The following is a 26,305-nucleotide window of genomic DNA, read 5'->3' on the forward strand; positions in this document are numbered from 1 at the left end:
AATTAGGAAAAAAGTCAGATATAGACTACCAGAATCTCATATTCTGCAGCAGCAATGGAGCCTTTGACCAGAAAAACAACTAAAGAAGTGTGTTGCACTGTGCTGAGCTGCTACAAGTTTGCCACATCTCTGAATAGGCATCTGTGTCACAGACACCTTTCTCTAGCAGCTTTATAGCCACGGGTACAAGGAACAGAGCACAGAATCATAGAACATGTTCAGTTGGAAGGGACCCACAAGGTTCATTGAGTCCAACTCCTGGACCTGCACAGGACACCCCAAAAGTCACACCACGTGCCTGAGAGCACTGTCCAAACTCTGCTTGAACTCTGTCAGGCTGGTGCTGTGACCACTTCCCTGGGGACCCTGTTCCAGTGTCCAACCACCTCTGATTTCCACCTTTTTCCTAATCTAACCTAATCCTCCCCTGACACAACTTCAGGCCATTCCCTCTGGTCCTATCCCAAAGTGCTCAGCCATTCCTGACAGGATGGTGACTTCCAGCCCCTTCACCAGCTCTGTTGTCCTCCTCTGGCCACGTTCAAGCACCTGCATGTCCTCCTTAAATGGTGGGGTACAGAACTGTGCTCAGTGCTCAAGATGAGGTCACATCAACACCAAATAAAGTGGGATAATCCCCTCTTTAGCCCAGCTGGTGCTGCTGTGTTTGATGCCCTGGATGCATTTTGCCCTCTGGGCTGCCAGGGCACACAGCTGGCTCCCACTGCCGGGCTGCCCCAGATCCAGCAGCCCCAGATTCCTTTCTGCAGGGCAGCTCTCCAGCCACTCCTCACATGATTTATACTTGTGCCCAGTGTAATTTTGTCCTAGGTTCAAAATCTGCCATTTGGAAAGTTAAATTTATGATTAGGAAGGTAGCAGAGCAGACAGCAAGAGTTAAAGCTGAATATTAATATGATCCCTTCAAGTATAAAAAAACATCTCTCAGACCACATAGGCTGTTGGAATGAACAGCCCACAAGGCTACTCACATCAAATAGTTTATTAATAAAAAATAAGATATTTAATTTGGCATTTGAAACTATATTCCAAGAAAATTTTGCATGGTATGTAACTCCTCCCAGCAAAAGGTTGAACATGGGAATTAATATAAACACTTTAATATAATCTTTAATATAAACACTTCTGCCTGTTCTGCAGTTTAAATTACTGCATCCATTCACCAATAATGGTATTCCTATTGCTACAAGAAGTTTATAACACCACCACATTATAACTTTTACAACTTTTCTGGGAGACATCACTATCAGGGTTACATTTTCTCAAGTGCTGATGATTTCCCCATCAGCACCTCAGATGACAGCCCCTCTGGCTTCCAGGTATGCCAAACACAGGTGGCTGTTCTGCAGGGTTTGAGAGAGGGCTGCTCAGATATCACTTAATTATAATGAAGACCAGGTTCCTGACTGCCAAACTACCTTCAAACACAGGCTTTTCAACCTTTTATTCCAGGATGATTTTAGGGAGACAGTATCACAAGAGGTAAGACTGGCCTAGCTGTTGGCCCTGGCACAGCCCTGGCACTCCAAAAGATGGCTACTGGAAGAACTGAAAATCATCCTTGTCAAGGGTAATGTAGGTATTACAGGATTTTGCAACCAGAATAAGCATTTTGGATAATATGGGAAACTGATTACAGCTGATTAAGAACACAGGTCAGGCTAATGGTTTTGGGGTAAAATCTCCTGGAGTGGGTCACATGCAACTATTGGAATAGCTTCAAAAGACTCCATTGAGAGTATCTCCTAAAAAAGTGCAAAAATGCCACAGTGGGAGCTGAGCCCAGGAAATCCCAGTTGAAGAGATGCCATAGCCTTCAGCAAGCCAGCAAACCAGGCAACCTGCTGGCACAGTGCAAATCCTGGCACACCCAATTAAAAAATCGAGACACTGCAGTGTGTGCAAGTGAAACTGTTCTTGCATCTCTTTCCTGGCATGTTATTCTAAGTCAAAATTTATCACAACTGTTTAAGAATCTTTGGAAGGCAATGCTTTTTCCAGGCTCTAGATATTGGGATGTTCTGTTTGGACAACAGCTTGCATGTCCATGTCACTACCCTGTAAGAGTCTACAGCTTCAATAAAGTCAGACTTAATTACAGGTTTTGGGGGTAAGACACAAGCAATGAATAGGTCATTCTGGTTGCCTTTGCACCCTGAGGAATCAAATATGTCTGCTGCACAGTAGGTTCTGAAAGAATTAGGAACAACCTGTTAGAGGGAAACATGCCTAGTGTAGTTTTGCTGTAACAAAAATATTGCACATCATCACTGAAGATCAGGAAAACATTGAAGGATAATTGGATTGACCCTAAGATCTGAAAGCTAAATAATGTAACAGAAGTTAAAGGACTGTTCCAAATCTTTATAATCAGAATGCTACAGTTTGTATCACAAACTTTTCAAGATACCAATCAAATCAGAAGCTAAATGTAAAATTAATAAAAATCAAGCATGAGATAACAAACACAGAAGGAAACTGACTCTTACTTTGAAATTCCAAATTCATCAAGAACTGATAAAACTACTGCTGCAATTATCTAGATACATGAAAAGAATATTCCTACAAGCAGATAAATGCAGCATTCTTGGGTTCATTTTGTCTGAGAGAAGAAATCAAAATCTGATCAATAAGAAGTCTTGATCAGCTTTATTTATAAACAGCTTGGAGAAACCATACATAAGTCAGATGTTAAAATACATTTTTTAAGCCTTAAGAAAAAATAAAAATTAAAAATAAAGTCACCAAGTTGTACAGAGTAGACTAAAAACCATTTTCCTACATCTGTGCTAACTTGCAGTTCCTCCTCCTGTTAACAAAGTGAATTTTGTTAGTTGGTTACTTTGTACACAACAATAAACTGTTTTTTCTTTTTTTAACACTTTAGGATTTTTAAAAATTTATTTCACCAGCTAAGATTAAGTAAAAAAACTGAGGATCAGTTTATTCTTTAGATCTCTCATATAGGTCTGCTGGGAGGCACAGTCAGCAACTCAGAAGTGAAGTCAGGAGGGATGTCATTGCCCTTGGGTAGCTAGCATTCATCACAGCAGGCAGCCTTTATTGTCCAGCATGCTATAATAGTTTCTCAGTAGGGAAGGCAGCATGTAGTAGCATCATGATGTGCAAAATAATGCCTAAAAACACAAAACTGTTTGAAAGGGTCTGTTAGGAGGGAGTGTTTACAGTGGCAATGAAAGGGAAGAAAGGCAGAATGACCTGGTTCTCTTTTTAGTCATGAACACTGGTAAACATTTTTCATTCTGTATCATGTTCAGGAAACCAAAATAAGTTTCCTTCCATTGTGCAGTTTTTATTTGGTCATTGCTTGCTTACCTCTCTTCTGCAGTTCTCTCCTTAACTTTGCCATTTATGACATCTTTTTTCCCAAAACAGAAGCTGAATATAAGCAACCAACATTTAGGTCTTTAACATACTACAAACTGCTTCATAGTTCCTTATATAATAGGCTGATCAATCATCACTGCCACTGAATATATTTTATTTACTCAAAATGGCTGGAGAAGCTGAAGTGGAGTCACAGAATCATAGAATGGTTTGTGCTGGAAAGGACTTGAACAGACCACCTATGGGCATGGCATGACCATGGGCAGCAACACCTTCCACGAGACCAGGATGCTCAAAGCCACATCCAGCTTGACCTTGAACCCTTCCACTGACAGGGCATCCACTGCTTCTCTGGGCCACCTCACAGAAAATCATTCCTTCTTTATCTAATCTACTCTTTTTCAGTCTAAAGCCGTTGAATTCAGTTATGGTCATTAGAATTAGCTGAAAAAAAAAGAAAAAAAAAAAAAAAGGTTTTCAGCCAATAATTTTATGCAGGAAAATGGGTAATTCAGATCCAAAATCTTTCTCTGAATATCTGGCCACAGTACAGCATGTTAAGCCAAATTGCAACTGACTGCAAATTTTCCATTAGAGACAAAGGTGCTGTGCACAGGGGTGTTTGTGCACACATGTGAATGTGAGCCATTCTTCTGTTTCTCAGTAAGTCTCTTCCAGATTTCCTTGAATGAGATTTTGAAACTGTTTACAGCTTTGCTCCTAACTAAGTATCTCCACTCACCTCAAGGAACTTGGGGGCTATTTAGTTTGAATTAAAACGGCAGCAGTTGGCATTCTACCACACCGAGTAATGAGATTCAGTGAAGGACTAAAACATGTGAAGTCAAGATCCCAAATACCTTCCAGAAGCCTGTCAGCTTTTCCAGCAATGCAAGGTGACTCTGATATCAGGTGCAAGAGGCATGAAGCCAAGACAGGTAGCAGGTGAGACAGATGCTTCAGTCTGCTATAGAGTTACTCAATTTTGCTTTACAGAGTATCTGCCCACTGATTGCAGGACACAATGTGCCAGGACATGATGTGCTGTATGCCATCTTTGCAGTGCTGCAATACTCTCCAGGATCAGATCCTACTCTTTTACTTTGGGAAGATGCAGGAGTTCACTAAGCATAAAGAAATACAGCAGCTCCTGCAAGATTTTGGGAGACTTCACAAATCAATTAATATAAATCAATTAAAAGTTCTTTCGATAAAGATATTAGCCATGTGCTCCTTGGTCAGCTTCAGGTATACTTTTGGGTTTAAAAAAGAAGAAAGAGTAAATTGATTACTTCTCTGTTAGCAGGGGAAATTGACTGCAACCAGCACTTCTGAGTAATTCACACTGTCCAGCTACTTGTTTCTGGATTTGACATTTTTAATCATGGGGTAAAAAGCTCATGTAAAAGGACAATGAGTTGCTACAGGGCAGTAGTTAGATCCAGAGTGACCACTACACTCTCCCTCTGCAGCTGGGATTCATGGATCAAGTGCTGATACTCTGAATGGGCATACAGCATGAAAAGCTATCCAGGGGCTTAACTTCCCATACAAAAGGCAACAGGAATTCCAACACCCCACTGCCAAACTAAAGCACCACTGACACAAGAATAGATATGATTGACATGGCATATACTGGATTGAGGAAAATGCAAAAATATGTAGTCTTTGTGAAATCTGGTCCTATTTTCTCAATAAAATCTCCACAGTATTACCCAACCTGACACCTTTTTGGTTCATTTAATCTTAGAAAGATAAAGGTCTGCAAGCAAACTTCCAAGGATGAGATGTTTCTGAGATTCCCACTAAGGAAATTCTGCTTTCTGTGTGAGAAATGGAAGATACAAGCCACTGGATTACTGTTTTACATGTCACAGCACTAATATCTTTTTAATAATTTTAATTCCTTCTCAAGTACATTATTAGAAAACAAACCTACTTGATGTTCCTTAAGTCTTGCAGATGTTTTGCTTTCACACAATTATAATATAGTCACATTGCCTCTCAAGACAGTTTCTACTGAGAAGCCCAATTAACACTCAGCACTTGAAAGAGGTAGAATTTAAGAATTTGGTGTTCACCTTTTTTCAGCCAGCTAAATGACAAGCATGATTTATTTTGCCTAATAAGAACAAGAATAAAAAAATAATAGAAAAAGACAACAGGCCCAGCAGCAGAACACTTAAATACGGCTCGTTATTAATCAATTTATTTCACACAGTTGTTTCTAAGCAGCACAAGTGTATGTGTACTGTGAGCCCATAAAAATAACAGGAATGAAAAACTGGACACTCTAATTCTTAAAGGATGCTGATCACTGAGGATTAAAAGCATTGCATAAGAACATGAAAACAGCACTAGGCCCTCAGCCATGGTATAATGCAGATATTTGAGAAATCTATGGCAGAAAGCTGTGGCTTCCTTTTTTTTTTTTTTGTGCAATGTAGGTAATGGGGAAAATGTGTTCTGCTTTTCTGAAGCTACAGTGATGAAGCACATCCAGAACAAGCAAGGTCAAAAACAGTATCTGTTTACAAACAGGCAGATTACAAATCTGCTAACTTGCATCCTGAAAGCTCCTTACTAAGTCAGATTAACATGGAGTTTCTGTTTACCATCCTGACACAGCTAAAGAACATAGCCCAAAGAATACAAATCACTCCCTGTTTTTGACACTGTAAACTTCACTAAGAGCTGCCTATTTCCTGAACTCACAAGAGAATGTGTACAATATTTCCAAAAAGATATATAGGAATCACAACTTGTCTATCCAGGTACATCAACTTTAATCTCATCTGTTGCCTAAACAGATTTCTGAAGGTTGAAAAAATAGTTACTATATTTTATTAATAACTAAGGTCTTCAGCATATGTATGTATGCAAAGCAGAATTAAGAAACTCTTTGTTCAGAAATGAAGGAACAGAACCACCATGTTTGAATGCATAAATCTAGTGGACCACACACCCCACTTATGGAGGTTTATGAAGACGTTAATTTTAAATCATTCAGGACTAAGCATATGCAGCATATTACAGTGAGACAAGCAGATTGCCTGGATTGCCCTGTCACCCCATCATAGGGTATTACAGTGGGCCTGCCTTTTTGGGAAGCAGAACTACTGTTTGGAAGCATATTTACTTCCATCAGAAATCCCATTTTGCAGTGAATGCTGTTTGTCACAGCTCTAAATGTAGTTTTTAGAACTGACATCCTTCCTTTCACTAAGATAAAATCAAGGGTGCAGGAGATGATAGACATTAAAGACAATATTAAACACACACAGAACTTAGGAAAAATGCTGGTTTACATATTCTGCTTTTTAATAAACTAAATATTCATTGCTCTAAGCCCTTAGTCTACTCCTGGGTTAGAGAATGCAAACCATCACTGTTCAAGACATGAAGGTTTATGAATACACAAATTCACACAGGAGAGAAAATAGAAATGAACAAATATCAGTACATATGTTTGAGAATGTGAACTCCAAGTGAATAAAGCAGCCCAGATGGCGAGTGATGGTGGCAGAAGCATGCTCTGGGTCCACACCTGCTCCCACAGGGACCTCCTAGCAGGCTTCCCTGCAAGAAATCAAAGTTTCCCAAGGAGGGGTGGGCAAATTGTGGAAAATAGGAAGGTTTTACAGAAGGAACACACTCCCATGAGACTGTGAGGAAAGAGGACAAGCCACTCACAGAGTATACTGAGTATCAGATTTTGTCTATGATTAGACTTAAACTATTAGATTTTTATTTGCTGCTATATGTCTATGACCTTATTATTGTATTTTGCAGCAGCCAAATGTAGCTAAAGATCAGAAGAGATCATTATTTCCACAAGAAGTCTTGTCTTATATTTTATTTTTATTTTTCCTAAGCAGTTTCCAAATGAAAATTAAATCTAAAATGAAAAACTGCAACTCATGAGACTGTCTCCAAGATTCTGCTGAAGAACTTCTCTTTTTTTTTTTCCTTTTTGTCTTATCTCAATGCTACATTTTTCCCTGGTTTTCTTCCTGATATGAAAGGATGCTGCTGGGCTTCTTTTTGTTAATTAGAAACAAGATCTCAAGACCAATCCAGCAACATCAGAAGAGACTATTCCCTCCATAAATGCTTCACAATGATCCAATTAAATGAACATTTTATTGTGGTATTTCTTTTGTTTTCTGGCCAATTACATGTACAGGAATAAGACAGGAACCACAAGCACCACATGCACTCTTAAGTCACTTTGTTTTGCTTTCATCACTAGGAATATTACAAATACTACCACTACTAGAGTTTTCTTATCTTGAAGATAATTTATGCCATGACAATTAAGTTCTGTTGAAGCCCTAAATTCTGTCTTATGAAGCTGTAATTCCACTAAAAATTCAAAAGAGAAACAATCTAATTATTTGGTTTTTCAGAGAACCATGAAATTATGAACTGTTACTATTGCTTTGTGAACCTTTACCAATCAAGTTGTTTGAGGACATTTCTTTAAATCTACTTGGGACTGAAAACAGCATGGAAACAGAAAAAGGACTGATAAACCTGGATAAACTCAGAGGTATTTGCATTATAATATTAAAGTGCAAGAAGTTCTGAGTGACAGCAAATGGTAATTGAAAAGACAGATCTCAGACAGAGGAGTCTCATGAGAGAATATCATGCAAATGGTAAGCACTTCAATTTTAAGATGGATTTGCAATTGTCTATTTGTCAATTTTGACAATGCCTTAAGATCAATAAGACAGAAGTGAAATGTGGTGTCCAACATGTGGTGTTCAAGTCTCCATTTGCAGAGTTTTAAGATTTATAAATGCTCACATGAGACATTTCAACTACAGAAGAAGAAAATGGGACCTAGTTATGCCTTTGCAATAAAACTTATTATACAGTTAATCTTTTTCTAATTAAAACTTAGAATTGGTTTTCATTTTTTCATTCTTTTTCCTCAGAAACATATATCTAGTTGCTTCTTCATGTTCTAACTTTTTTGTAGGTCATTATTAATATGAAAACCATCAAAAAGGTTAAATAATATCTTATTATTAGATTCAACTCTATATGCAATGAGATCAATAATAACAGTGCTCTTGCTCAACTGCTACTAAAATGACACTGGACATTCATTCCACTGTTTAATAGTCTGATTTTTAGGATTACAATAGTAGAATTGAAATCAGGGTTGAGCAAGAACATCACACATCACCTACCAAACATTTTGACAGATCACTGAATAAAGGTCAGAAATGTGCCTGCTTTAGGAGGCTGCTCTCAGCAGATTAAAACAGGAAGTGTCCAATATGGGACTCCCCTAGATCTCGTTAGCTGAGGAGGAAGAGGGTTTTCATGTATTCTTGCAGTTCCAGGTGGAAGTCCAAAGGAAAGCCTACATGTGCGTCATCCTCAAGCTTAGCACAGTTCTTTTTTTAGCCAAAGGGGGCTTATCTTATTACCCTTCTTAGCTGGGATGTCCACATATAACCTGAGAACTGCATCATCCCAAAAAGTACAGCAGCACACAGGAAAAGGGCACATCCAGACACCTGTGCCCTGCAAATGCCGAACTGGACACTGGTGTTAGTTCAGCTTTGTTCGTCTTGTTAATGTAAAATCACACTGCTTCCTTTCTCTCAATTCAGGTAAAATTGATACACTGTAATAATTAAGCTGATTCCTATGAGTTTTAAAAACTCATGTGGCTTTGTTGAACTAGAGTGGAAGTCAGTATTTTTTCTGCCTGACTGGATGCGCACACGAGTTTTCCACCAGCAGCTGATGATTCAGGCTATCTATATTTGTGCATAGTTTCCTCTATTCTGTTTCTGGTATTAAACTGAGGCTATTACAAGCAGTTTTCACATAATTTCAGGCTGTCTGCATTAGGCACCTTTTCCAGCAATATTCAACTGTGGCACTTGCAAAGTGATTCAGGGAATAAGAGGAGCAAGAGTGACAATGTACATTCTTACCAAAATTGCTTCACCACTACCCAGCAGAACAGGAGGCCACAAATTACCTTCCCTTCACTGCAAATGCATGCACATAATGGGGGTGCCGGAGAACAACAGAGCCCTCTGACAGAAACCAAACACTAGCACATAATTGAAATAAAATTTCAACACTTGTCAGAGGTTATTTATTTAATGTTGGTGCAGGCTTACAAATTCTGCATTCATGTAGAAAACTCACTACCGTGACTATAGCCTCATAAGTAAGAGATGGAGCTGCCTGCACCATTATAATTACAACATTTTCTGAGTCACAGACAAAAATCGGGCCCATGCTGATACATTATGCAGAGCATCTATAAAAATGACTGTGCTGAAAGCATTAAATAAGAGCTATGACCATGGAATGGGAAATGTCATTATTGATTCCACAATACTAAATTTATTCTTCGTACAACAAATAGAGGGACATGAAAAAATGAACACCTCAAAAAGATAATGAGAAATTCAACAACAAAAGATTCTACTCCCTACTAATTATTTTTATTCAGGTCACCCAGTATATAAGCCAATATTTACCAAAACATTTGAACTGTGAACTACAATGTTTCAAGGTCATTCCTTTCCAAACATAAACAGGATTTTAGCAGGAATCAAATTAGTTGGAAGAGAATGAAGGGGGGTTTTGCTCTGTTCATGTAAGTTCTGTTTTACTGGCAAGCACAGTAGAGGTACTTGCAATTTTTGAAACAAAAGAGTTACACAAAAGACTACTGTACAAAAAACTTGTGCAAATTATTTTTCTCACCATGTCAGGCTGGACATAGCAAAGAACAAAACTGAGGTATTTGTTCCTATCTATACTACAATTAAAATACTCAAGGGTTTATATCACAGAATGAGTTCTCTCTTCTGACCACATTACCAACAGCAATATGTTTTGCAGCCATTCTGTCCATTGGGGTGAACAACACTTAGGTGCCATTCACATGCAAAAAAAAGTCATAAAATCACTGATGTTGCACCAGAAAATGCCTTCTGTGCTTTTAAAGCTGATTAAGAAAAAACTAAAAATTCATACTTTTAGTAGCATGCATATCCAGTTCATGGCAGCTTAGTTCCACCAATCAGCCAGAAAGAAGACAAAAAATACACATGGAGTTATTTATAATAAATATATAAACATCATTGTTTCTCTATTGATGAACAGAAGGTAGGAATATTTTCCACACATGGCTCAAAGCTGTTTGCAATACACTATCTGACCCTCCACTAAAACATGGGAAAAACCTATTTTTCACTACTTGTTGATTTGTAGACGTGTTCAAGGGAAAATTATCCAACTCTTCCATATGTTAAAATAAAATTTGTCAAAGTCTGTCCCTGTCCTAGACTCTAGAGCCTAATGAAATAGTTTTTTTAACAGAAGAGTTAAGCTTCTTTGTTTTACTGAGGAACTATTGTTGCCCTGTACAGTTTTATTTGGTTTAGATCATAAATTTGTAGCAAAAACATCTGTTGATAGGAAAGATCAGAACTAGAACTTCCAAATACAGATAGCATGCAAGAAAGAAAAAAGTACAAGTTTAGGTATGAATTTCAATGTAGTAGTACTCATAGAGACTAAGACATCGTTTCTGTAATTTCCTGTCACAAGCTTTATTAGTTAATACCTTAATTTAAGGTTGAAAATAAATGTTCTTGTAGCTCACCTTTAACCAGCCATTCTCAAGTCATTTTATGACACTAGGTTCCCAAAGTGCAACCATTCTTTAAACACTCCCCTAGTGGTCTCACAGAAACTACTTTTCTGCATCAGCATTATTTTAAGAAAGGAAATCTTAGTGTAGCCAATTAGCAATACTAAAAGTGTATCCATAATAACTAAAGATTCAAAAAAGCCAAAGAATGCACAGGCAGACTGACTAGATGATTTGGGATAGGCAAAGAAAAGTTTTGACCCAAATGGTCGCCTCAGATTCAGTGTTGTTTTTCATAATTAGAAGTCATGCACACTTACAAGTACCTTAAATCATAATGATATTGTGTAGATGCAAATGCTCATTTGTACAGAGTAAAACTTTCCTTCATCCAAAGCAATACATCTATTTTATGCATCAATACAACTATGTTCTCTTCAACATCAAGAGCCTACTTGAGACAATATATCAAAACAAGTAACACAAAAAATTATTGTTTCAAAGAACAGAAACTTTTTCTAAACAACACATACTAGGGAACAATGACAGTAATCTTGCTTTAGCTGTGATGATTTACCAGAATGAAGTCTTGCCTGTGTTCTCCTAACTTCTCTTGGATGCTATAGATGTCTGTTGGAGAAAGCCTCTTACAAGGTTATATTCTGAAGTCCTTCAGGAAGAATGTTGCATTTCTAATCCACAATCAAGAAATGGATGATAAACTTGTTTTCTTTGGAGAAAATACTATCATTTTACCTTTCTTGACCTATGTAGAGGTATGATTAACAATGCACCAAGAACAGTCTGGAAGATTGTCTGTCAAATTAGCCCACTGCTTGTAACTTTAACATAAAGACATTTGCAGGATTCAGATGTCCTACTGCTCAGAGTTGGTCACAATCATTAATTTATCACAGTTCAATTTGTATTAAATGGGAATCTTCCTACACAAAGACACATGACAAAACACTAGTGGTTTAAAATTGCAACAGTCCAGAACTCCAAACAAACTTGAGTAATATAATCCTGGCATGGAAACTGAATGCTGGATGCACTGAAATTTGCATGGTGCCACTGTTGAAGCACTGAGGTATAAAATGTCAGGTACAAGCACCTAGAACACCACAAGCTGCTGACACCAGCTTCACTGCCTCACCATTTATATTAATTTATTCCCACTTTTTTTAGACTACTCTTTAAAATCCTTCTAATAATCATCACAGAATGATTCAGGTTGGAAGGGGCCTCAATGAGCATCTGGTCCCAATCCTCCTGCCATGGGCAGGGGCACCTTTCACTAGAGCAGGTTGCTCAAAGCCTCATCCAGGCTTGCCTTGAACACGTCCAGGGATGGGGCAGCCACAGCTTCTCTGGGCAACCTGTGTCAGTGTTTCAACCTCCATTTAACATGACACGACCTAATTCATGGATATTAAAGCAAATTGGTCATTGCTTTTGCCCTCACAGAGGTATAAAACTGGCTTATTTTGGCAAATGTGAATTAATATACTTGGAAAATATTTACATAGCCTTGGAAAATTGAGTTATTGTGCTTCTCAGAGGAAGTTATTAAAACCAAATCCTCCTATTATCTAAAGAAGTACTGGCTTACATAGAGGTATACATTCCAAAAACTAAACCCAGACAACTGATCTAAAACATGACTGAGTATTTTAAAAATGCAGAATAAATAACCTTTTTCTTCTTCTTCTTCCTTTTGGATACACTCATACAGCAACAAACAGGTACTTTCACTGTAGTGAGCTGTAATTAAAATAACTACAAAGGGGAAGTAGAAAACAGGATGCAATTAGCAGTTACAGGAATTTAGAGATCATGGAGATGGAACAATTTCCTCCCTATCAATGACAATTTTCATATTTCCTCATGAAGATTTCCTTTATTTCAGTTGAAGAAAGACCCATGGGCTCCAACCACTGGTATCTTAAGCTCCCCAAAGGAGGTGACAGAAGATGACATATAAATTCATTAGGAGAATTCATTTTTACTGCCCGTGCCACAAAATCTTTCCAAATCTCTTCCTTCAGTGCGCACCTGTGAAATAGAAGTGGTTGGAAGTGACTGAGGGCATGCTGGGAAGGGCGGTAACAAGTTTGCATTCTGCCTGTGCTACAGTTTTACCCTGACTGACTCACAGGACCTGGAAATCTGGGGAAAGGAAAGGTAAAGGAACTTGGGGAAAGTACATATGGGAAGGTGAGGGTATCTCTTCTGGGTGTTTCTCAGTATTACTATATTTGCAATACCTTCCCTTTAAAGCTTCATTGAGGTCAAGCTTTGTATCTAGGAATAATCTAAGCCTTGCTCAAAACTTCCTGCAGCACTTACTGCAACATTTGTGACAGAACTGCAGCGAGAATTTGTTGTCCCCTGTGTCCCAGTAAAACATCAGGTACAGACTGCCCACAGGAACTGTGGCTGCCCTATTCACTGGCAGTGCTCAAGGCTTGGCTGGATGGGGCACTGGGCAGCCTGGTCTAGTGGGAGATGTGCCTATGGCCGGGGGGTTGGAACTAGATCATCTTTAAGGTCCCCACCTACAATGTCTGGTTACATTTCATTCCAAATATTGCAAACTCCACCCAGCCATGCTGCTCCTCCACCTGGGCAATAACAATCACTGCCTCCATCACTGGGTTTGACCACTTTGCAGACCTCTGCTAGTGCTGGTGGATATGATGTACACATGTACTAGAGTTCCAGCAGACATGTAACATGATTTTGATGACATTTCCTTTATGGAGTGTAAGGAAAATTATCACATTTATCAAAATCAGGACCATTTGTATCTTAATTCTGCCTTATTTGCTGCTGTCTGTATTCACTTACCCTCACTAATGACTATGCAGAGTTACACAGATCTCTTCTTTCACAGTCACATGATCAGCACAAGGAGCTTTTCTCCCCCAGTTCAGAAAGTTGGTTGTAGTTTGATGGGGACTTCAGTAGGAACCAACACCTCATACTGTGGCTGCTATTTGCAACACAGTTGAGAACCACAGGTCACCAAGAGTCTAAACAATCTTCTCCAAAAGGAGAGATTAACAGCTTTACACGATGTTCAGCTATGTCTTCACTGCACTTGTTTCCACAACACTCAGACAGCACCATTTACTGAGTAAGCAGAGAAGGTATTTGGTGTCTAGTCTGACCAGAGCTGTTCAGTCTATAGCCTTAGGGAACTCTAGTTAAGCTCTGCTAGGATGCCAGAAGTATCAATTTCCTCGTGAGCCTCTCCAAGGTGATCATCACTACAGCATCAGAGTGTTTCACCAACATTAATGAACTTATCTTTTCACATTATGCTATGCTGTGCTATCTTCATTGTACAGATGTTACTGCCACTTCAGTTAATGCCACCTCTAAACATTCCTTACAATTTCTTACACTTAGCTATTCAACTGTTCCCATTTTAGAGGTGTCTAATTTTCTCATTTCTTCAGATAAAACTTCTCAGTGGAGCACAAACTCAGGTATGTAGGATTTCAGGTGAGGCAGACCTCAGTGAAAAAAAAGGAAGAAAAAAGAAAAAGGAGGTATGACAGTTTGCATACGGAAAGAGTTTCACAGTCAAGCATTCCACATGGACCAGCCAATTCCTGCTACTATCACTATTTCTGGCATATGGAAACTGCATGCAAGAAAGACACAATTTATTTTTGCCATGGTAATATAGGAATGGCAACAGAAGGTATGAGTGGGAATTCTATCAGTAGTTTAAGTCCACAAATAAAATTAGAGTGGTTCTTTGAAAACTATTCAAGCAGAAAGTACAACAAGGGAATTGAGCTTTCATGTAGAAGTGAGATTGACTACTAATGAGTTAGCATTATTCCTACGGCTATAATATTTCACCATAGTTAGTGTTTATAGTCACTCCAGGAAAAATGAAAAAAAAAAAAAAAAACCAAAAAATAAAAGTAATCCCAGAGAAAATTTCTAAAATCCCAAAGACACTAACAATAAGATCCCAATAGAGAATTAAAGCCAGAAGAAAAAAACATTTTGCTTCCCATTGCATCCTTTTGTCTTGCAATTGCTTCTTGCAGTCCTGGATAAGAGTTGCTTCCTTTTCTAAAGGGGATTTAAAAACTGTTACAGTTTCTCTTTCCAGAAGCTACAAGAGATGTAATATTAATTGATCAATCACCTTGGAATATCCTTTCATAAACAACACGGATGCCCTGACTTTTTTGTGCAACAAAATGCATAAGACCACTTGGAATTCAACTGTCAAACAAATGACTGAATAGATTGGATTTACATCAACAGTATACAAATATCAATTTCTGAAATAGAACAGTATTAATAATTTAAAATCAGAAAGGAAGTATAAAGAAGACTTGCAAGTGAATCTAGTTGGACTACAGTGACTATAAATACCAACACTTTTAGTGTGCTCTGTAATATTTATGAAATATTATTTATTACTAAGGTTTTATATAGCTATGGTTAGATTAGGAATAGCTAATAATGTATTTACAATTATTTTAGGAAGTATCTTCATGGAATCTGGTTGTGTTATGCTCTGGGGAAAAACACAGTTCTGACTACAGTATCAAAGTCTTATCTTTGTATGCATGTCATATATAAGCTTATGTAAAGATTTCTGGATTCTATTTACCTATGGCAAGTACTTCAGTTGAACTATGTTTTACCTATAAAATTTGTTTCATATCTATGTGTCCCAAAAGCATTTTATATGAAGGAACACAGGAGGCAGACAATTCTTTTCTGTTCCCACAAATTAGGTTCACAGTGAAATGAATGAGAATTGTATATATAATGTCTGGAAAGAAAAAGCATATTATTTAAGCAGCCATGCTATGTGTTCATTTTGCATATTTTTTCTCCAAATTTGGTGCTTAGGTGGTTGAGATCACCCACTGAAGATAGACAGGATGGATTCTAGTAATCTATCCTGATGGCTGTGACAATGCCTTCCAGAACAGAAGTGGATACAAATGGTATCAATTGAACAAAGACTTTCAGCAGGTAATATTTCCAGAGTCATCCCAGGTTTGAGACAGAACTGCTACAGCTTTGTTTTACACGGTCAGTAAGAAATATTTTACATCCATGATTGCAAATATGTCAACTGTTCTTCACAGGGATGCAAAGGGTGCATGTCCCAGGCTGATCCAAAGTGTCAGTCTTTGGTCACTGATGACTGAATGATGTGTAAACTGCAGCATTGGATCTTGCACAACTAAGGCTCCCATTCCCAGCCTAACAAAGTTCCCATCTTCCACAGAAATGGTCTTGCTTTTGCTAAGGTCTGTTAAGCTCTCTTAGTGTTCAAAATTCCTTTCATTCATCTTTCATTGTTGACCACTGATAGATTTCCCAGCAAAGGATAAGACAACCTGTACCTACTTCTCCATCAGAGCTTTCTTTACAGTCTCTCCTTCCTATTAGGGCCCTGACTTTATCTTGCCCTTACCATTTAATTTGTGTGCAAAGTTACTGCACATTAGGAAAAGCATTTTCATCCAGGGCACAGTAGGTGCACAGCTTCCAAGAGACAGAAAACAGTCTAACTGACCAGACACAAAAAGAAAACAGGAGTGAAAATACATAAAGAGCAAAAGATTTGATGAACTCAGTCTTATTAAGAGGCCTTCATCAATTGATACAGATTTTCCTATTAAAAAATTGGACAGTATGTAGCTCTTTGAACAGGCAAATAGCCAGACCTGATAGCTGGAAGTTGAATAAAAACAACACTAGCCTAAAAATTAGTTTATAATAGCAAAAACTTGGGCTAATTAATAACTGGAAAGCACACAATGGACACACAAGTGTTGAGAGGGATTTACTCCAAAACATTAAATTAAAAATATTTTTTTTCTAAGTGGTAAGTCTCATCAAGTCACTTCAAGTCCCTCAAGGTCCCTTCAAGTTTTACAATGCCCACAGTTGTCCTGGGGAAATCTCCTCATTCCTTCAAAAATGTTAAGTTTAACTCTCCTTTTCAAATCAGTCAGGCTACCAAAGTTGACCCACTATTACACCTGGGGGTGGAGGAGGGTAATGAATAGGACCCAAATCATAAGGATTTGGGATAAAGAATAAAAGCTCACCAGAAATACATAAATTGATTTAGATTATCACTCTAAGCCTGAAAACAAACAGTTCCAGAATAAAAAAAGAGACTGATACACCTTTCATATTCTCAAGTTATTAATGGAGGAACTCATACAATCCCATTTTCCCCCCTCCTGTTACCATCCTTGTGCTATATGGGCAAGACATTACACATTGGCCCCAGAGAAAGTCCAATCCTTGTCTTTGTGACAGGCAGTGTTTTTGCTCTGTGTTCATGCTCTGCTGAGAACTCCTCTATATCACACATCCAGCTCGTAGCTGTTCTCTCTGTCTTCCCTTTCCTCCCATGTCAAACACCCCTCTTCTTTCATGATTTCTCAATCATCAAAGATAATAAGTGTGTTCCTGAGGAGTAACAAAGTGGGGCTCATGATCCTCATGACATTTAAGAGTTAGGGAAACAAACCTCCAATTAGCTCTCAGTATAATATCTGTGGAACATGGATGGAAGACTGACACAGGTTTATGATTTCCCTCCTACTTCTCTCTCTCATTTCACCCTATTAGTAGGCAGTAGAATAACAAAAACAACAACAACAAATTGAATATGTCTTAGATCCCTGATTTGCCAGAGTAATGTAAGAAAGCAGGAGGTCATCACTTGCTTCAATGTGTAGTTGAGAGATACAAGCAGTAGCTTTACGTTCAGGAGGAACTCACTACTTGAACTGCTGCAGCCACAGATAAGGTTTTCCTGCAACAGGGGCCTCTGATCCATCTGAAAGATTTTAACCTGCAGATCAAATAACTTCCTGTCTTAAAGTGTATGACACATCATTAGATATCCAGGAGCTACCTTCTCTGTATCTCTATCTAATCTTCAGTAAATCTTGTTGGAGCAGATGCTGGAATAGCAGGGTAATTTACAGCTCACTGCTGCAGGAGCCACACAAGCATCTGGCCCAGGCACAAAATACCCCTGATGATATTAAGAGAGCAATGTCTGTTTGAACACCTGAGGATATTCCCCATGGACTTCAAAACTCACAATTCTTTGCCTATTTCAAAATGCTCCTTCTGCCTCTGATGGCAACAGCTCACACACCAGAGACACCCTATTTAACAAATATCTGCTGCAAGGAACAAGGAAGCCATATCCCACGTTCAGGTAAACGGCTTTACTAAACAAAAGTATCAGTATCTCCCGAGCTAAACCATCCCCAATCATGTAACAATCTCGTGCTAATCTGACACCCGACCAGGCTCGCCAGCAGCAACTGTTTGCTTCTGTGAGGTTGGCACCTCCCATATGTTTCAATAGTATGCACAGTTTAATGTTTTTTGCTACAGTAACTTAAGAAACAACAGCAACTCACGGAAGGGTGAAGAAGTAAGTCACAGTAGCTCATCAACAAAAACAAATGCTCTTTGAGCACTTGTGAATTAACACATGATCATTAGTGCTGACAATCCTAGACTACCGCCTTCTGCTACCAGACTTAAATAATCATCACGTCCCTATTAAAAAAAAAAAAAAAAAAAAGTCATTATTATCAGGGTTTGGGGATGTGGGGGGGGTGGGGTGGGGGGAGGACCAAGGGGGGTATAGTTTTTAAGTGAAATTCAACTAAAAAAAAGTGGTTTCACATTTCTTTTCACATTTCTTTTAATAGTTCTGTTATCCCCCCAAATCCAGGAGGAGTATGTATATTTCCTACAATGCAAGATGACACACTTTTAAAAACAAACAAACCCATGGAAGATATTTCTTTAGATTAAGCAAGCAGTGGAGAAAAAGTCTTAACAGAAAGAAAGATATGCACTGTGAAAGAAGATTAGTTACCTTTTTTTTTTTCTGCTTAAAGGGAAACATAGCTGTGCAAACACTGCAGCTGCTAACTAGACATTCTCAAACAACTAATATGTAACCCACTGTTACTGTAACAATTTTCTCATCTCCACTAGTTGGGCTCAAACCTGGACAAGAAAAAATAATCAACTGAGACTGCACAGGAATTATAATTCACAGCATATATTTTAAGGATATCCTTATATGCTCTATTAGCAATTGCTTGACTATCAAAGAATCCTTATCTGGTTAGGATGCTGAAATAATTCTATCAATATGTATGAGCTCTGGAACTAAAATAAATAGTACTAAAACATCCTAACAGTAAAATACAATCCAAATAATTAAACAAATTATTACTCCAGCAACATAAGGAAAGGCATTTTTAAAGTTCCAACTTTGACTACTTCTCATATTTTAAATAAATTTATTCTTTAAAATACAAGGTATTATTTCAGATAAAATCTAATCACATGAGAAAAAATGGCAGGTTGCCATGCACAAGAATTTCCCTTCTTATTTATCACTATGCTGTCAACACAGGCAGTTCTTTCTTGCTGCATCTTCCTGTGGTCTTTTACAGAAGGCAAAAAGCATCAACTCAAGAATTCCATTTTCCCCCATTAATGCATACTCTTAAAAATGGAACTGACAGGACAGCAGTTTATTTGTGCACAAACTAGAGCCAAATCATGCAAACTGGCTTTCAGAAACCCACGGATCAATTGTTACTCTCCGGGAGCGCTGCCTCGGCGGGCGGAGGCGAGGGAGTTTCATTTGGGAGAAGGGAAAAGTTGAGGAGTTGCAGGGGTACGGAATCCAGCAGCCTTCCCGTCTCCGCTGCAGAAAGCTAATTAACAGACTCAAGTATATACACAGTAGCAATGGCATCTTCTGCGTCTGTAACTATTTTTAAAGGCACCTAAATTCTGAAGAGGCTTACCATACAGACATTTAAGCTTATATGAATATTCATGTCTGAGTACTACACCAAATCTAAGTCATTGTGCAAAGATAAGCATGGCTTTAAAATGTTAAAAGTCGGGTCATTAGACTGACAACACCTACAGACATAGCCAAATCAAAATTAAAACAGGCTGTCCACAAAGAACATCTTACTGGCCCTCAGCCCAATTCTTCCACCAGTGACACGCTAAGCGCCCCAAATTCCCCTTCCCCTATTATGATTTTAATTAGAAAACTATCTTAATACAACTTTGCAAACATCAAAAAACTTCCTTTGAATAGGGAAGCAGCTTCTGAAACCTTTCCTCGGTTTAGAGCACAGGAAAAGAAACTACCTAAACCATTTTCAACGTTAAGTGAAAAACTTTACATTCACTAGTACTAGGAAGACGTAGCGTTAAAGGCATTTACAGGTGAACTGAACAACAAACCAAGCATTTTTAAAATTAATATAAAAAACCCATTTTCAGAGGCAAAAATCTCGGGGCATACTTCGGTATTTGTTGGTTAGTGACGATAAGTTAAAACACGGTACCTCTTCTAAACTGAAAGAACAACTAGAATAAATTATCACACGAGAGAGCGAAAAACCTGTGTCGTTACAGTTTCTCTCCGCAAACTGCTTCTTTCCTGCGGCATCATCTGTTAAATTAGAAACTCCTTTGAGCACCGCAGCCTCGCTGACTCTTAGGGCGCACTGCCTGCGCCGACACTCTCTCGGTATTTTCGCATCGCGCCCTCTCCGCGGGGCCAGCGCAGCCGCCCGCCTCTCCCGATGCCGCTCGCAGCCGCGCACCGCGCTCGGAGCGCACCGCCCCGCGCTCGGAGCGCACCGCACCGCGCTCGGAGCGCACCGCACCGCGCTCGGGCCGTCCCCGTCCGCACACGCACCGAGGGGACAGACGCGCTCTGCCTCCGCCGACCCGTGCGGCGCGGACCCGCCTGGCCGAGCCGAGCCGGGCCAGGCCGCGAGCCGCTGACCGGGGGGCGGGCAGCGGAGAAGTTGCGGCCGCCCCGAGGCGCGCACCGAGGCGCACAGGTGCAGCCGGTCCCGCCGCGCATCCCGCCCGGCGCCAGCCTCCAGGGGCGGGGGGCGCCGAAGCCCGGAGCCGAACCCCTGCCCCGGGCCGCCCCTGCGGCACCAAGGCGGCGGCTGCCGCCCCTCGCCCGCCGCCCGCGCCGGCACCGCGCCCGCGGACAAACTTACTTGCGGGCGGCGGCGGCGGCACCCGCGCCCTCCTTCCCGCGCTGCGAGCGAGCGCAGCCCCGGCGCGGCGGCCGCTGCCGAGCGCGTTCGGACATGCTCAGTCCCCCCGCCGTGCGGAACCTACCACCGGGGGGACGGGGGAGCGCGGAGAGAGAGGGGGCAGAGCTGGATGCTACCAAGAGGACGCGCTAAAAATAGGCGCCGCAGAAAGGAACAGCTGGAGCTTAAAGGGGCGGCGGCCGCCGCGCTCCCCGCAGCCCCGGGCGAGGGGCGCCTCCTCCCGCCGCACGGCGCTTCCCCCGGAGCCGGAGCCGGAGCCGAGCCTCTGCAGCCGGGGCCTGCGCTGCCGCGGGGCTCTCACCGCGGAGCCAGCGGAGGAGAGGCTCTGCGAGCGGGGCGCTGCCGGCAGCCCGCGATGCCCGCGATGCCCGCGCCTTTGCGGCGGGAGAGCTGCGGTGCGCTCGGCTGCGGCCGCCGGAGCGCTCAGGGGTGCGCAGGGCGCCGGGAGGGCTCTGGGAGCGTCCGGCGGGGCGGCTGCCGGGCTCTGCCCCCTGCACCCCAGCGCTGGGCCGGGAGCGTACCTCGGGGCCGGGCCATTTACCTCGGGGCCGGGAGCGTATCTCGGGCCGGGCCATTTATCTCAGGGCCAGGCCACCCCGTGAAGCAGCAGCTTCAGAAATGAGTTCTACTTAGTGAGGGAGAGGATGCCGAGCGGCGTTTTCATGCGGCGTTTCTCTGGAGACATCTGCATCCTGCTCCGAGGCGTTAGCTTATGCGGACGAGGCTTGGGGAGTGACAAACACTCGGGAGCTCTCTCATGAAGCTCAGAGCAGTCAGATGAGAATGTGGCAGGTCCGAGACGAAAAGCGTGAAGAACAGCCCTCCTAAATATAATTTGCTAGGCTGGAAGATCTATGCGGCAACAGAAATTACATGATCACCTCTCACTGACACTGCTGTGTTTCAAAACTGAGAGCGGTTGAAATTGAAAGCCGCCTAAGTATTAGTGAATGGGAATTTCTGATGGGGTTTTTTAGCCGTGGCTTATCATTCTCTACCTTCCTAAAAGACCGACAAGAATAAACATAATAGCACCACATTGTTTTAGATTTATATAGATACTACAGAGTCTAAAATTATATTCCCCTAGCAGAAGTTCAGAGGCATTACTGAATTCTGCTTTTATGGATACAGAAAATGGCTATTGCACACGCACACACACACACACACACACACACACACACACAAAAAGGCATCTTTAAAAAATACTAAACTACTGCTAAGAAAAAATATCAGACAACATCTGCATCATGATAATCTGCTATTCTGATGACATAATGTACAATAGTATGTACACTCAAGACCACATTAAAATTTTTTCATTTATTTCAGTAGACATGAGAGATCACTTGAAGTTTATCTTCATCGGAAATCTAACACAGCCTTCAGCAAAAACTACTGCAGAAAAAACCCCTCAGTCACACGTAGGTGGGTATAATCAGGAAAGGAAGTGTGACTTGTCAGTGCTGTCAAATAAAGTGAGAGCAAGGAAGCAATTTCCCTTGCAGACTGGCATACAGTGGCATAGATTATTAGACAAGATTATGTAGGTAACTACTGCAGTACTTGGAGATACTGAAGATGACGTCACAAAGATTATAGTATTAAATAGGGAGTGAATCAGGTTGTGTTGGGTTTTTAAAGCCAAGCTTTCGTATGCAGGAAGTGGGGGGAGGGGGCATGCAGAAGGTGGGGAGGTGCAGGGGTGGCTTCTGTGGGAAGCAGCTAGCAGCTTCCTCCGTGTCCGAGTGAGCCCATCCCTGATGGCTCCAAAGATGCACCGTGCCACTGGCCACGGCTGGGCCAATTAGAAATGCTGCTAATTACTCTGTGATAACAGATCTAGGAAGACATTTAACAAAGATTGGCAGCTGTAATTGTGTCCAGAGCAGAGCAGAGCGAGAGTATATGAGGAACAACTCTGCAGACCAAGGTCAATGGAGAAGGAGGGAAAGAAGGTGCTCCAGTCTTATGGAAGCTGAGATTCCTCTGCAGACCACGGTGAAGCAACTGTGCCCTGCAGCCTGTTGAGGTCCAAAGGGATGCAGAAATCCCCCCACACCTGTGGATGAGACCCACACTGGGGCTGTGGGTGCCTGGAGGAGGCTGTGGCCCTGTGGAAGAGCCAGTGGAGAGAGGGCCCTGCCCCAGGCTGGAGCAGCTGTCCTTGGAGGGCTGCACTCATGGCAGGGTGACCCACACTGCAGCAGTGCTGGAGCACAGCTGCCCATGGGAGGGACTCACCCTGTAGCTGTTCACACAGAGCTGCTTCTCATGACATGGACTCACTTTGGAGAGGTTCATGGAGAACTGTCTCCTGTAAAAGGGACACCCCTCTTCTCCCTGAGCAGCAGGAGAAGCCTCAGGTGATGAACTGACCATAAACTCCATTCCCTGCCTCCTTGAGCTGCTGAGGGATGAGGTAGATCTAGGAAGGCGTGAGGGGAAGATGTTTTCAAGGTTTTATTTTACTTGTCATTATCCTGCTCTGATTTTGTTAGCAATGTCTCTAACTTGAGCCTGTTCTCCCCATGATGGTATTTGATAAGGGATCTCTCCCAGTCCTTAACCCATGAACCCCTATATATATATATATATATATATATATATATATATCTTCCTTGTCTAGCTGCTGAGGGGACTGAGAGAGAGTGGCTTTAGTGGGTGCCTGGCATCCAGCCAGGGTCAGCCCACTACACATGCTCACTAATTCTCCTCATTCTCTGCACTACTAAGACATGAGATACACTATATTCTCTAGTCCAGCCACCAGTACACCATGTATTATAAAAAGTTGTAAGCTATGCAGGAGGCATAACTGTACAAAGCGAGGGGGGGAGTTATGTAATTCTTTCAGCTGAAGCTATTGATCTTGAGACAGACAGCAGGGCAAATAGAAAAGGCAGTCTTCTGAATGCAGACTCAGATTTGGGATAACAGTGGGATAATGTATTTCTGGCTGCATCTGGATCTCTAGGAGCAGTAGGCAGCCTCTGGAGAATTTCCTGGAACAGTTTGCACCTTTACCAGCATACAGATCTGGGTAAATCAGGAGCCTGAAAGATGTCCTGAGTTTCAGGAGAGTAGCTTCCAGCTGGGGATTCTTACTGTCTAGGGAGTTCAGAACACTCTTCATCATGAGAACAAATCTTAAAATACTGGCAAAGAAAACATGGGTTTTTCTGCAGTCTGTATTATCATTCTGCTCGTATCTATCATATATGGGTAATTGTACTATAACTCTCACACTTCTCTTTGTTTATAAGGAATCTCTTTAGAACTTATCAAATATAGTTCCTTTTCACAACGAGAGACAAACATTTATGGATTTTCCTCACTCAAACCACAGTGTTGTAAATTGCATGAAATTTTTATATGTATATACACACATATATATACATATAAAGCCTAAGATAGCAAGTTCCAGCTTTCAAAAGACCATAATCATGCAGATGCAGATTATCAAATTGGACATTAGCAAGTAAGTGGTGGCTGCATCTGCTGTACCAGCTAGTGAACTATATTTAGATGTAGACACCCATCTGAATATTGAAAGCTGTTCTTTTCTTCTTCAAGTTTTGCTCAGCAGAAATACCCATAGAGTTGCATCTTGTTCCTATGCAGCAGCAAAGATTTAAATATCTGCTGTGCTGCTGTGTCCCATGAGACAGAAGGGGACCAATTCCTCATTGCTCAGAAAATGTGCAGCTTTGCACTCCACGCAAAGCACAGCACTTTATCAATCTCTCTTCATATTGCTTGAGGATGCTCTAGTGAATGTGTATTTCTCAAATATATCCCCTATAATTCCATATTGCTGATGAGCTAAGGCTCTGACATACCACTGATTGCTTCTGGCTCTCAGACTTTCACCTCAGCCCTCCCAGCTGTCTCCTCTCAGTGTTGTTTTCACCCTTCTCCTTGACAGCAATATTCAGATTCTCTGCTGTCTCCTTGTATAGCTCAAAGGTACATTCTAGCATCCTTATCTTTTGAGTTCATTGTCCTAGGGAATTTTTCCACATAGTGGAGTACCCAGGCTTCCTGTGCAGTAAATAGAATATTCCTCTTTTTTTTCCTTTGCTTACAGGACAAAGCTTATTTTCAAGGATACAACTTGGATGTTTGAGTATCTTAGACTGATCATAGAATCATAGAATGGGATAAGTTGGAAGGCACCTAGAAGATCATCCAGTTCAATCCAGCTGCCCTGGGCAGGGACACCTTCAACTACACCAGGTTGCTCAAAGCTGCCTCCAGCCTGGCCTCTCCTACACTCTCAGAGATGGGCTATGCACACAGTTTCTCTGGGCAGCTTGTTCCAGTGCCTCATCACTCTCAGAAGGAAAAATTTCTTCCTAATATCTAATCTAGACCCCACTCTCCTTCAGTTAAATCTCTTCCTTACCTACCCCTTAAAGACCCTCTCCATCACTCTTGCGGGCTCTTTTTTAGGTACTGGCAGGTTGCCCTAAATTCTCCCTAGAGCTTTTTCTTCTCCAGGCTGAACAATCTCAACACTCTCAGCCTGTCTTCAGAGAAGAAGTACTCCAGCCTTCTGATCCCCTTTGTAGCACTTCTCTGGATTCAGTCCAAGGCATCCACATACTGTTTATGTTGCATCCAGAACTGGATGCAGTAGTCCAGGTGCTGCTCTCACCAGTAGTAGAGTGAAGTAGAGAGGCAAAATCACCTCCCCTGATCTGCTGGCCATGCTGCTTTTGATGCAGACCAGGGTGTAGAATCACATGAGGCATGCACAGAGAGAATCCAGCTATTAGTCTGTTGCAGAGTTGCAGAAAATATTGTGTGATTAATATGTGTAAAGCTGTGCTCAAGGCAAGAGATTTTGGGTTAGAGTGAAGAAGCACAAAATAAAACCAGATGACTGATGCTTCATTCTGCATTTTGATTGGAAAGGGGACTAGCTCCCAACAAACTGAAAGTACAGAAATTCCAGGGTGGGGATAACAATGGTGGTATGGGTAATAAAGCAGGGAACTCTGGCACATGAATGTGGGGCATATAATTCTCCTTTCCCCTCCCTCCTCCTGCTTTTGGAGGGAATGAGAACAGAAAACAAAGAACATTTTTGTTAGGACAGGAAAATAAGACATAGGGATAGAGACATAGGGATTTCCATAGG

The 26,305-nt window shown here is 41.1% G+C and overlaps 1 protein-coding gene across 2 annotated transcripts in view; it reads right to left on the minus strand.

Moving 5' to 3' along the window:
* OXR1 (oxidation resistance 1) overlaps positions 1–21,194 on the minus strand; it is a 258,894-nt gene extending 237,700 nt beyond the window's left edge. The window contains exons 1-3 of one of the 2 annotated variants that reach the window (XM_059475118.1): positions 21,100–21,194; positions 5,642–5,668; positions 3,416–3,420 (exon numbers count right to left, since the gene is read on the minus strand). In XM_059475118.1, the coding sequence (XP_059331101.1) occupies positions 3,416–3,420; positions 5,642–5,668; positions 21,100–21,194 (127 nt within the window). The remainder of the gene's footprint in view (positions 1–3,415; positions 3,421–5,641; positions 5,669–21,099) is intronic. The other variant, XM_059471809.1, reaches the window with a different exon arrangement.
* Between the last annotated feature and the right edge of the window lie 5,111 nt (positions 21,195–26,305).

Source organism: Ammospiza nelsoni, chromosome 1 (assembly GCF_027579445.1).
Source record: "Ammospiza nelsoni isolate bAmmNel1 chromosome 1, bAmmNel1.pri, whole genome shotgun sequence".
Lineage (NCBI taxonomy): Eukaryota > Metazoa > Chordata > Aves > Passeriformes > Passerellidae > Ammospiza > Ammospiza nelsoni.